This window comes from Athene noctua, chromosome 3 (genome assembly GCF_965140245.1).
Source record: "Athene noctua chromosome 3, bAthNoc1.hap1.1, whole genome shotgun sequence".
NCBI lineage: Eukaryota > Metazoa > Chordata > Aves > Strigiformes > Strigidae > Athene > Athene noctua.
In genome coordinates this window covers 75,123,311-75,137,268 of record NC_134039.1, presented here as the reverse complement: position 1 = coordinate 75,137,268, position 13,958 = coordinate 75,123,311, and the positions used below count along the sequence as shown (strand labels likewise).

General features: G+C 34.6%; 1 protein-coding gene across 2 annotated transcripts in view; it reads right to left on the bottom strand.

The window, feature by feature from the left end:
- Nucleotides 1-1,253: 1,253 nt before the first annotated feature.
- Nucleotides 1,254-13,958, bottom strand: part of PHTF2 (putative homeodomain transcription factor 2) — a 69,900-nt gene continuing 57,195 nt past the window's right edge. For both annotated transcript variants that reach the window (XM_074903394.1, XM_074903393.1), the window contains 5 exons: nucleotides 12,327-12,413; nucleotides 11,191-11,346; nucleotides 7,745-7,840; nucleotides 3,800-3,925; nucleotides 1,254-3,035 (listed from right to left, as the gene is read on the bottom strand). In XM_074903394.1, coding sequence (XP_074759495.1) covers nucleotides 3,015-3,035; nucleotides 3,800-3,925; nucleotides 7,745-7,840; nucleotides 11,191-11,346; nucleotides 12,327-12,413 — 486 coding nt within the window. In that variant the 3' untranslated portion in view covers nucleotides 1,254-3,014. The remainder of the gene's footprint in view (nucleotides 3,036-3,799; nucleotides 3,926-7,744; nucleotides 7,841-11,190; nucleotides 11,347-12,326; nucleotides 12,414-13,958) is intronic.

Sequence of the window (13,958 nt, the reverse complement as noted above, 5' to 3'; positions counted from 1 at the left end):
TTTAGAAAGTGAACAAATGAACACAGTGTGGCATGTAACCTACTGCCCAGTCATCAGTAACCATGGGGATACACCTAGCAGAACATGTTTAAAACCCAAAGACTAAGCTTTGGGAAAATCAAAATTAGGCTAATAAAAAAGGGTGTTTGAAAGCTGTTAACAGAATTGTTTTCTGTTAGAAAATATTTCACTAATCAGTAAACAAATAAAATACATAAGTTATCACACATTAATTTTGTCCAAATAATCCATAATATGTTATTGAAACATTTCACTTTGACTTCAATAAGTATTTTAGTTCGCTTGCATTTTGACATTTACATGGAGGTATATCTTGTGAAATAATGAAACAGTCAAAATGGTAATTGAAATGAATCCCTTACATCCAGGTGAAATAGGACTAAATTCTGTTTCAACATTTTTCAAATAGAAACATTTTTTTGGAAGCTGCATGTCCAGTAGTCTTAATAAAATTAAACTACTTTGCATAACTGTCTGAAAGCTTCTGCACTTGCAATAAAGTGCAATTTTGACAATCATCATTTGCATTCCACGTATAGGATTTCTCTCCCAAATATCTTTAATTTAAATATGTGAATTTAAATTAAAACAGGCAAACTCAAAAATATGCTGGATATTATTAAAAGATATAGCTCACCACATTTTTTTTTCTTTTTTTACCATCAACCATAGAAAGCTTTATTCCAAGCCTGATCACACTTTAAGTTACAAAACATGTGGCAAAAAATAACAGTTAACACGCAGGATCTGCCATATTTCTACTTGCCTCTATTCTCATACTGGATTTTCCATGTTGAGGGATGGAAAATAAACCTCTCCCATATTTAACATAATGAATATACCTAATGGTAGCAAATAAAAGTTTTTATTATTTGTAATTTCATTTCACAAATCATTTACTCTCCCCAAGCCGCCATTTGTTAGTGCAACAATCCAGCACAGTGCTAGTTGCTGAGGTATACATGGTTAAACTAATTTCACCTTCAACCAAAACCGCAATGTTTTCCCTCCCTCCCTTTTTTTAAAGGTAATGAAAACCATCTATTCACCATTTTACATTTCTAAAAATAATTCCATTCTAGAGTGAAGAATGGTTTTGTAATAGCGACAGGCTGTAGAAAGCAATAGCCTTATCTTATCACCCATAGAACTCCTGCTGTACTTTTTTTCTTAAAATATATTTTGTGCAAAATTAAGGTCTGTGTAGGTCTGTACCATAATTTGGAAAAAACTGTGTATAAAATGTACTTAATTTTTAAAAACAATCCCAACATCAAACAACAGAGAAAGAAGAAACATCAGATGCAGCTGAAGTTTTCACATGAGAAACTATAGTATGTTCTTAAAGCTCCAGTAATACATTCTTTCAAAAAACAGAATGCACTTTGGTCATTATTAAACATTAGTACAGAGGCAAATAAAATACAAAATGCTTGTTTGTGTTGCTTTATATATAAAAATATTTTTATACCACATAAGTTTAAGATACATTACTTCAATTCTTTCAAGATTCTGAAGATTAGCAAACATAGTGCAACATCCAGACTCTTGTCACGTACTTAACTTGTCATTTTTCACTATTTTAGAAACATAAAATGTAAGAATACTTGAGCCTGGTGATATTAATCCTCCCAGAGTAATTTGTAGATGGAAAGTTTGTTCCAAGTAGCTTTTTTCTACTCGGGTGAACATCTATTTTTGTCACAGTGAAGAACCACGAGTCAATATGACTGGTCCACATGGGAGGCAGGGATACAAGGCAGAGGGAGAGGTGGGAAACTGAAGGCTGGGAAACCCCAGCCAGCAAAGCACTAGAGAATGACCCCTGCTGGGGAGGAACCGGCCGAAAGGAGGTTATCTGACAACACAAATCTGCCGAATGCCAGGCTTTGTGAGCTCTGCTGCTCACCGTAAAAACTTGTTTTCTGCGTTTAACTGTTCTTAAACTTCAATGTGGTATTGAATGGCATATACTATAGTGTACAAAAGGAGAGCATCTGTCTGTCTTATACTCAGTCATTCATAGCATTCCTTTCACCAGTAAATCTTCCACTTGTTTAAATATTCAACTTCAACATATAATATATACTGCTCCATAGTTCACCATAATATATTCCAAATAATATACATTTATATGTATATATATATGAAGTTTCTCATGAAAAGTAATAATAAAAAGTGCACATATTGAGCATGCACAGTCAGAGCTGCGCAGAACAGCCCAGTATTTCAAATAAATACACTATTTAATTTTATCAAAATATCATACAGCATGGTAACCATTTACAATTATTGCTCTAATAAAAGTGTTATCAAAGAGCACTTGTTGACTTGTTATATAATACCTTATTAATATCCCAGGATATTTAAACTGCAGCCTATTGAGTTTAGAACCTGGAATTACTCAAAATATTCAAAAATCTCACTTGCTTCTAAGAGTAATATAAAATGTTTCTGCTACCTGTCATACTGTATTGTCAGCACTTTATTTTTTGTACATCTCACTTTTCTATTGCAACCAAACATCTATTGATGTTATGTTGTCTTCATAAATGATTGGTGCAAATGAAATATTTTAAGCAATTTTACCACACTGTCAAAAATCAAATTGCTTCCATATAGCCTTACTGTAACTAAAAATGTTCAGCATTGGCTTCAGCTTGAACAGATACAGTAATTTTGTGTAATCAGTTTCCAGGATTTCAAGACACACAGTTTTTGATGCTTCCCAAATCTGACCCTTTTCAAAACTAAACAAATAAGTTCGAAAATAAAATATAAATGTCAACTAAAATGAACACAAAACGGTGAGAAGTTGAAATAAATACAAAGATTGCACAAGAGAGTCAGATGTAAACACTTCAATTTTCTAAATAACATCCTTGAAGAGGTTGTAGCATCTGAAATACAAATTCAGTGGCTGATTTGAGGCAGTTTTGTCAATCAATGAGCTTTTCTATAACACTGTGTTATCTCGTCTTCTTTATATATTGTCAAGATTTGATCTTCCAGAGCTGGAAAAGTTAGAGCAGTAAATCAAGATTATTTCTCATATCAGTTTTCTGTTTACCAGAACTGCAATACCACCATATTTTTTTTCTTATTGTATTTGCTGCATATTCTATGATACACCAGATCCATTTTATATTTACTTCTAATAGGAAAACAATGGGTAGACATAAGCAAACTCAATGGCCAGTTAAGGGCTTTGTGCTACAATCTTGTGGAAACCAATGTGCCTCAACCTGAATCGAAATAGTTTGCAGAGTTTGTAGTTCAGGGAGTAAGACCTAACAAGGTAGTCCTTCAGCCATGACAAAATGACACTGTGTAAAACAGGTCACAGTAATATTGTATCTACTGAAATACTTTACCGCAGTGCAAGACAAGGATAGCTTGCATCTGTCTGCATCCCTTAAGGAACTACAAAGTCAACAGTGAGGAATTCAAGAGAGAAATCAGATCTGGGATATGAAGAAAAATTAAATAAGGTCTTGTACTTATGTGTACAAATGTCTCTGCAGTTATGTCTAAGAATTGTTGGTAATTATGTGTCCAAAATGAAGTTAGAAAGCCAGAAAAACGTAAAAAAAAAGTTAAAAGGGCTGTTTTGACAAATACATCACTATTCTTCTGATATAACTTAAATTTCATAACCATTTTCAAACAACAGATCTTCTAGTTAATGCAGTTAAGAACTCATTAGGCTACAATGTATGATTCACCTATCATATCATTCTGAATATCATGGTGAAAAGGATGCTTATCAAGTAGTTACCTTTAGATTAAATCCAAGCAAGTCACTGATGACACCAGAAACAGCCGACAGGATGACAACTTGGGTGATATTATAAAGCAGTGGATTCATTGTAAGCCCATATAACCTAAAAGGACTGTCCAGTTCCTAGTAATGCAAAACAATGACATAGTTAAAAAGCAAAAATTACACAATGGGGGTTTTATTCTCATACGTACTGAGCAATATTAGATATTACTAGATTAATTTACATATGTATTGAACAATATTAGATAATGTTAGATTAGTTTAGGAAGTCTTCAAGTCACAGTAGAGTAAAACATTCTTCTATTCTTCTGCATATGAAAAACAATGTGCAAATTAATACCCATCACAGTAACTGACTGTTGACTGATGGTACCTAAATAGCCCCTCAAAAAATAGAAGACTACCCATCTAGAGCATTTACCAATTTGCTCATGAAGCCAGGAAAAGAGCTAGTTTTTCTGGCACCAAGGTGCCATCATTTTAGAATTCCTTACAATTTTCCAGAAATCACCTTCAGTGTTAAAAAAGCTGACAGACAGCAGAACCACAAAAAAACAAGAAGAGAAAGATTTTCCACAGTGACAGAAGGCCACCTCACTACTATGAAAAATTAACAAAAATGTCTTTCCTAATGCAATTCCCCTCCTTCTTCACTAATTTTGAGAATAATTACCGATGAATATAGCCAGAAAAGGAAGATAAACTTAAAAAATACTAATAAGCATTTAACCACCAATATTATTTTTTTTTTTAATTGGAAGGATCAAAAAATTAGCCTAAATTAATCTGCAACCAAACTTGAACAAAGAGGCTATTTCACCAGCTTTCAATTATTGGTGTGTGAATAAAGTCACCCAAACCTTTCTGGCCTAGAAATATGTCAAATAAAGGAAGAAAAAAAATATTAAAATATAAAAGCAGATTATATAAAGTGTAACAACTAGCACTGCTTTGGTCACTTACATTTTCCAGTTTTAAATTAATCTTTATCCCCCTCCTACATTACATCCTGGGCCTTGAACAGGCCTTATAAACCCTTTTTAATAAAGGGGAATTTCAGACCTCTGACTCCTCTTTCTAAAGAGGTGAAACAAGAATGAGCAACTTTTCATTTAGATGTGATATAAAACTCTGCTGCAAATACAATGTAAAACACATGATTTGAGAAGAACAGCAGAGAAATTCTTTAAGGAAAACGTTTTAGATTTTGGATTCATCTTACCAATTTGGGGCATAAGAAAATAGTAAGAATATTTAACAGAATATAGTCTTCAGTAAAAGCTTAAGGATCAAAACCATCCAAAATCAAATTTAAAAAAAAAGAAAAAAATGAAAAACAACTCCATTTAGCTGTTGGGCATGAAATACATAATTGTGTTGACCACTAACTACCAAGAATTAATTTAAAGCTCATACTAGGTGGCTTGGAAATCCCATCTCACTTTTGGGCATGTTCTCATAGTAACTAAGTGATGGCCTGGGTCTGGGATTTGTGCCACAAAAGCCACATCCTCTGTTAGACAGGCCATGTCAGTTGATACATTTCTGGAAAGGGTAAAACATGAACATGTTTTTGAAAACACTGAGAAAAGCATAAAAAAGACTGAAGTGTATCAGACTAAGGGTTGATCAGCATCCTGCCACCAACAGCAGCTAATTTTTACCCTACCTATGTTCTCACAGCACACGAACTTTTAAACTCATGAGATACCCTAAATCTGCTGTACTTTGTCTAGTCTTACTTGTCCAGTGTCTCCTTGAACCCAGACAGCCTTTCTGCATCCAGTGTCCTTTCACCAACAATTGCACAAGTCTGCTACCTGATGCACAGAGAATACTTCCTTTTGCATTTCCTTTTAGGACCAAAACCAGGTCCTAAAACTTTTGTGGTCCATTATTTTTGTGCCAACAGATACAGTCAATAACTGACTTAGCCAGGCTCTCCATATCACTGTACCATAACTCTCAAGTTATTGCCTTGTCAGCTTTAAGTCCTTGCTGACTCCATCAGCCCTCTCATGGAAAGTGCTGAATAATTTTTTTTGAGATGAGGGGATCACATACACTGTTGAAGGTGTGCTGGTGGGGAGAATTACTCAGCTGACAAGAAGAAATACTCCATCATCTTAGCTAATAGCTGGCTAGATTAAGCATTTTAAGAACTGGTCCTTGGCACACAGGAATCAACAGGGTAAGTGACCAGAATTCAATGTGTAGTAGAATGAAGCAGCAAGGTCTTAAAGCAACACTATATGCAAAAAACTCCAGCTGATTCTCATAATAGGCTTGGATTTTCTTAACTGCAGAGGAAAGGTATAGAGGTATTGAAAGATATGGTACAGGTTTACTGTATGAAAATCCAGCCATTCCCTCTACTGATGGGGATCTCTGCACATGGAATCAGTATCAGTTGTGCTTATACTCAACCAGCGTGAGAGGGGTGTGTGGACTGAAGGAAATTTATCTGAGGGGGAGGAAAATACTTCTATGTTTGTCAGTCATTCCTGGAGAATGGTTTAACATGACCACTCTGACTTGAATTAAATGAAGTATTTAATTCCCTGAAGTAGAAAACAAAATACCGTTGTTAACTTACTTTTGAACGCAAGAATAACACATCAGCAGCACCTCTTTTAAGAACTTTACCATAACAGCAGAATGTAAAACAAGATTCAAATAACTGAAAGCTGAAGCTAGACAAATTTAATTTAAAAATAGTTTACTCAATAGCAGAAGTGATTAGGCACTGAAACACCATGCCAAGAGAAGTGAGGAGGCAAGTCATGAACTTGTTTTTTTGTAGTGTCAGGACTGACTTCCTTGTTGCAAGCCCACTTTAATCAATTACAAGTGATATACTGTTAATTTCAGTGTAAAAACACATAAGGAATACTAGATCTAATTGATTTTATTTGTTCATAAAAGCCAAATCCAAATTAAAAAAAAAATTCAAGTGTTAAATTTATCATTTTTATTTGGCATTCAGGTAACTACTAAGTTTTGCATTAAAGAAATGTTTAGTCTGAAGGAGAATGAGACATTTCTGGAGCAGGAATTAAGCTCCCAGACAACTGAAAGAACACAACAGCTTGCTTCCCAAATTATGACAGATCTGTGAGTTTGAAAGAACAGAAGAACTCAGCAGAGGCAATTTAGGATCAAATGTGTCTTCCTGAGAAACCTCAACCACTGCTTTGTTGAACAACAATAACATGTTTTAAAAAGCCCTAAGAATGTCCATGCTCTATCTCCAGATGAGTGTAAGAATTTTTCTTCTGCAGATTTCTAGAAATGAAGTAATTAAAAAATTCATGTTCTATCACCATGAAGAAATACCTTCTAACCACCAAATATAGTTATCTGTCAAAATTCCATGGAAAAAAAAGCCAAATAGTTCAAGGGCACAGCTGCTGAATATTTGAATTACATTAAATGAAATACATCTTTAATTCACTTATAAATGGACCTATGTAACAATTTGTCTTCCAAAAGGATTCTTCTATGTATGATAGTAAGTAAAAAAAGACAGCAAGTATAATCTAGATTAAATTTGAAATGCTAGCCACTGACAGTTTTAAGAGGAATTATTTTTCTGAAAGAATACAAATCCTCCAGCAGCTTATTAATAGAAACAGATGTCAACACTCCAAACAGATAACAAAATTGCATCATTTATTTCCCAAGGGTTCATTCATCCTGTCCATCCTGAAGTACCTTCTCTCATGCTGCTCACACTGTTAAAGATAAAAACTTAGTGTAATTTGTAATCCACAATGATAGCAACATAACAGACTGTAGTGTATGAACAAGGAACATTGCTGTGGAAGAGTTACAGAGCAGATTTAAACCAAAGCATACTGTTCTGCCTGCAAAAGTGGCTCATTAAGCAATCTATTCTGCTTCTTATAGATAATACTGTAATACTATTTTAAGTCTTACCTTCAGTAACTTAGTAGCAAGTTTTAAAACATTGTTCACTAGTGTCAGTTCGTCCTTCTTATTAGGCTTTTTCTCCATTTTCAAGTACAAGTTTATCTGATTTGAATAAAATACGAGTATCACCACTTATTAAGAATTTAAAGGAATTAATTTGGAAATAATAAAATTAAGTGATTACTCAGCAGCCATATGATAAAACAGCAATTACATTTCTTCAAGCAAGCAAAGTTTTTGCTTTGTTTTTAATATTTAAGAACAAATACTGGTTCAGTACCATAGGAAAATACAACAGTTTATGATATAACAAAATACATTTGACACTATTATTAGCAACAACTCTAAAGTTTAGTGTAATCTACAAGTTCGGCAAGAAAAAACACCACGTATGTAAGGTTTGCATGATTTCTTTTTCCTCCTTCAACACTTGCCTGAGGTTTGTCAATTCATTTCCAGAAGGTTTTTGTACTTAACATCCCCAAAAGTTATTGAATAGACTGAAATACAAAAACATAATTCTGCTAAACTGTAATTTCTTTTAAAAGATTTTAGTATAACTGAGTACTTCATGAGCACCTTGAGTGCAGAAAATCAATCATTCCAGTGCCTTGAAATATTTGAAAAAAATATGAAACTCTTCATTGTTGTAGAAGAACAGTATATTGATCATTCCAACAGCTCTGTGATCCAGACTTTTTCAGGTCACTGTTTCTGAGGAAGTTTAGTTAAGAGTACAAATTAGCTCTCTTTTGGCCTTCTAGCAATTTTGAAACATCAGCTTTCATTCTCAAATAACCTGTCTTTGATATCCTAGACCAGGCAAAGATTTGTTTTTCTTCTGTATTGCATAACAAAACCAAACCAAAGGAAAAATATCTCAAAAAGGTGTGAAGTTTTATTTTAGGATGACAACCTTCAACAACAAAAAGAACAATTTAGCAATATGCTAAAGTAGTCCTTCAGATGACAGAGACTCTTACCAAGCTACACGAGCCAAGCTGCAGAAAGCAAGTGATGCTATACGATGCTATGATATATTTAACCACCTTATTGAAATAAGGGCCGCAGATTTCTAAACAAAGTAACTGCATATTATCAGATCTCCCTAAAAAGGTCACTGTGAGTTTCTTATACGACTTAAAAATCAAAAACTATGCCTAATGTACTCCAAGGCACATTAAGCTCTAGAACTATCAATTTCATTTTAAAGTAAACTATGCTTTTAGAGGGAAAGAGATTCCAGCCTTGAAATACAAAATTACTGATTTTAACAGTTCGAGTATTTATAAACAGGAATAAACTAAGAAAAAAGGCTCTATATAGCAGCTCTGAAAAAGTGGCACGTAATAAATCCTAGAAAGGTTCAAGTCTCTCTTAACAGTTACTATGATTTCATTAATATATGAAAATCAACAGTCAATAACAAACTTTGAATCAGAAGGGGAGTTTGAATGTGTATATGCATAGCCATCTATTATACCTATTCTGAGTCTTGAAACTGGCAAGACAACAACTTTGATCAGATCATACATTGTATTTTACTCAACAAGGAACCACTGAGGCACTTTAATTTACAAGCCAAATTAAAAACACTTTCAGAAGGACTTCAGAAATTACAGGCAAACAACATAGAGTCAAAAAGATTCCTTGATGTAAAATGATTGATCTTTTACTTTCCCATCCTGGCTCTTAATCATTAAATTCCTAGGCTGAATGTAAAGCACGCAGAAGTGGCTGACAAATTATACTCTGCAACTTCATCTTCATGAAGCATTTAAAATTGAATCTGGGAGTTGAGGCTTGCTTGTACTTTTGGAGTTTTTGTTGTAGTTTTTTGTTTGCTTTAAAGCTATATTCTCTTCTCAGTAAGCCTATTAACACTAGTGAGTGATTTTCAAGGACACCAGCTCTCATGTGCTTTCTTAGATCAAGTGAGTGTCAGTCAATTGTTTGGGCTTGACCTCTCATGAAAGGCCAAAATGTCAGACTCTCATAAGTCTGTCTCAAGAACACTGCAAATATGCTGTGGTTCCACTAGTATGTGTATACCCAGGGTGACGTGTATCCTTTTCATCTTCTGAGAAACAATTGTGAATTCTATTTTGGTTTTCATTTCATAAATCTCTCGGGCGTTTTCGAGGGAAATGACTTATAACAGGATAAGCTGGATTCAGTACAAAGTTAAGTGTCTGATGACATAACACTTTTTGATTATTTTTTTTTTATAAAGTTCTGGGGACATAGAGTGCTTTTTTCAATGTCCATGCTGGCTTAAAATGTTCAAACACTGACTCTCATGAAGAGCATAGTATTGAAATCTATGAAAGCAAAACAAAGACTTGACATTGTCTCTCTATTTTGCATGCACGCCTTGCTCTCTGCATTTTTTTTCCAATCCTTATCCTAAACATTCCCCTCATTTTCATTCCAGAAACAAAGAACATAAACTTCTCTGGGATATTAGCCTATTCGTACTCTGAGGATTAACAGAGCAATGCAAAGCTTTCTGGTTCAGGAAGTCTGAAAGGTTTCACACTGGCAAAACACAGCATTGAGGACAAGGTAAATAGGCAGTTTGTCTTCTCAGTGTCTAGTGTCATTATCTTTACTAAAGACAGAATGAATTCTCACTGAGCAAAATAGGTAAGCAGTCATTTATACTATTTGTCATAAGCTTCCTGACTTTTGGAGACTCCGTTTGGAAGATTTTATTCTCCAACTTGAATACAATTCCTGTAGGAAACCTATGCAGACTTCTTGAGCTGTCTATTGACCTTGTCTTCAATGATGTGTTTTGCACCAGAGTGAAACCCCTCTGAGCAGAAAGAGATTGCTTCTTACCCAACACTAACTGAACATGCTTAGCTCAGAAAACATTAGCAGTGCCAGGCAGAGCAGAGAGGGAAGTTTGCAATACAAACACTGACTAAAACATTTGTGAGAAGTACATAGACCCAAAGCCAAGCTTGACAGATGACAAAGAAAAAGTTTCCAAGGAGTCTAGAGGAGACTATATGTAATGCATGCAATTTAGCAGTCAAAATTATTGGACTGGAAACAGTGACCTGCTTTGTACTGGGTAAGTTTGTAACAAATCTTTTACTCTCCCATTCAACACTGAGAGTTCAGGTTTCCTTTTCACCTTTACAAGTTACTTTTTATGTTTGTGCTCTGTTAGATCTTTAATTACATCAAATGACATATACTGCCATCTCTAAGCCCGCTCAGTTAGAGAGAAATTGGGATATGGCCATCGCAGTGTTCCATACAACTTTGAAATGAAGCCACACGCTTCTCACAGAAATTGAACTTCAGGTTGTAAAGTATTTCACTACACCATAATTAACTCCCAAATCTAGAAGATTTTAATACATCTAAATGCATGTCTGAGACCTACCAGATGAATGACTTGTTTAGATATAAAAATATAGGTCCATACAAATTCTCACCTGCTCAGTAAGTAATATTGAGGTATTGCTGTACTTTTTACTGGTTTCAGATCCAAGAGTAACAAATCTTAAGAGAAAAAGAGTTAGTGAAATGCACCAAATTATGAGTTCCCAATTGTAGTGACAATCAAGAAAGATCTCATGCATGTGAAGCAGCTGAAAGCAGAAGAGAAAAAATAATCAAAATTTAATTCAAAGTAATAATTACATTACAACATAAGAAAATAATTACGATCTCCCCAATTCAAAACCAAATTCACAGTAGTAAGTATATGGATTGTTTCTAGGCATAAAAGATTTTTGAATCATAATTTAAAATCAACACTGTGTCAAAAGATATGAGGTTTGAAAAAAATAGATGCTCTGAAAGGCTCAGTCAGAATTTAGACACATTTATTTTATATCCCTAAAGCAACAGAAAGAAAATATACACTATAAGACAATTTTAAACTGTGTTCAAACTTGCAAAGGCACTATATGGAATAAAAAACAAAATATAACCTCAAATAGAATCCAGAGTTACTACTAAATTATAATTAAAATATTCATAGTTAGTACAAGAAAAACACATTAGTGTTAACTAGGGCAGAACGTGGAAAAAAGTACAACCAGAAGCCATTCAGAAGCTACCCTGTATTCTGAAACGGAAGCTCAAGAAAAAATCTTAAGCAGCAAAAATAATCTTTTAACATAGATTTGCTTACTAAAAGATATTCCACTAGAGGGCAAGCTAATGTAGCCAACAATCTTGTTTCTCTCAAAAATCATCAACCAAGGTCAATCTCAACTGTTTCCGCAAAAGTGTGTTTTGATGCAGGATATTAGAAAAAACCCAACTGTGTTCCAAAATCCACAATGGAGAAAGAAAGAGCACACAGATGTTAATAACAATAATATCATCATGTTAGGAATTATGCTATCAGTAAGTTTCTTTAGGTCTTGGAGAATAAAATTCTAAAATAGATAAAATGAACAATACAAACTGGAGCTTCATCTTTTGAAAAGCTGTAACAGCTGTTACTGATTTTTCACTGTGGTCTTTTAACTTAATAGGAGTCACCATACAAAAGGCACTGAAAATTATTTTAAAAACTATTTTAGTCATGGCTGTTTCTATACAAGTTAGATTTCCTCACCTGTGCACAACAGATAAACACAACTGAGATAGTCAGTAGGAAGGCAGATGAAACTATTACATCGACTGAGCGTTGAGGACCTCGACGCTGAAAATAAAGGATTATGTAAGTGCATATATGTGAGTGAAAACCTACCCAATCAGCACTGATATTTAGCAAATCCAGTTAGACTCACAGCTTGGATCTACATTTCATCATGGCTCACAATTTGGCAATCTAAATTTCAAACACCATATTAGATCCTAGCAATTAGATCCTGATAATTTTCCCCAACAATGGACACTTTTAAGATTCAGCTGGACAGGGTGCTGGGCCATCTCGTCTAGCCTTGGGTGCCTGGGCCAAGAAATGTTGGACCAGATGATCCTTGAGGTCCCTTCCAACATGGTATTCTATGAATAGCACTACATTTGAATACCCCTTAAAGGCACATGAGATTAATTCAGATGCAAGCATTTAAAGATAACTATGAAAAAAGAAAATATTCACCACTTGTTCAGTCAGTTCCTTCATGATGTCAAGTAACTTTCATTTCAGCATTCACTAACATAGCAAATTTGATACGGCACTGGGCTTTAATCCCAAGTATCAAACCAGTGCTAACAAAAGATTTTTGGACACCAGATCATAACAGGATATCGCGGTATGATTGGTATTTTCCATTACTTGTGTCTTTTTGACACACAAAAATTGTAGCTGTGAATCACTGTCCCATTGTAGTAGGTGCAATAAAATAATTCGCTCTCCTAGAAGAAGGAGGAAAACAGGGGAAAAAAAACATGCTTGTCTGGAAAGGTGCAACCTCACTGTTTTCAAACATTTATTTCTTGCTTACTGGTACAATGAAACGTTTCTATCCACTAAGCTTTTTTTTTTTTTTTAAATTAAAGAACTAAACATCCTGTGCTGCATTGAAATATATACAACTTATAACAGACAGTTATTTCTCAACTTTGTTCTCCAGACATGCTACTAATTGTATAAACATGAAAAGAATGGGAGGTACACATATGCAAGATATAACCTTGGAACTTCGAAAAAGAGATGGTAAGCTTAATGACTGGGAAAAACCTTACTGCAAAATTCCTACTGCAGGTATGCATGCACTACTTCTATACTTAGCCAAGCGTTTTGCCTGTGCAACACCCGAGGTGTATATATACCCCAGCTCACATCTTCACAGGTGGACACATATACAGACAGGTAATATGCAGGTATATTTTGGACAAATGCTATGACAGTATATGTCAGCAGAACCACTGCAAGAAGCCCTGCTCCTTAGCTACTTGTATCCATTGCTTTCCTTGTTCTGGCACGGCATTAAGAGCTGCCCAGTGAACCAAGTAAAGTAACAGATGGAGGTGAAAATTACCATTCTTGACATATTTTTCATCCGGGTCAGTTCCCTATGCACCTGCCTCTGACCACTGTCTGATTGATTTTTTTTTTTTTCCAGCCACACAATTATACAAACATTTCCAGAAGCATAAGAAAAGGTGGAATATATAGATGTGATTGTGAGGAAAGAAGGCAAGACACCCTCTCCACAACAATGCTACCATATGCAATCTTTGCACCAAAACTACCTTCTATTGTCCAGGTGATGCTATCCTCCTTTCCTCACACCCAGCA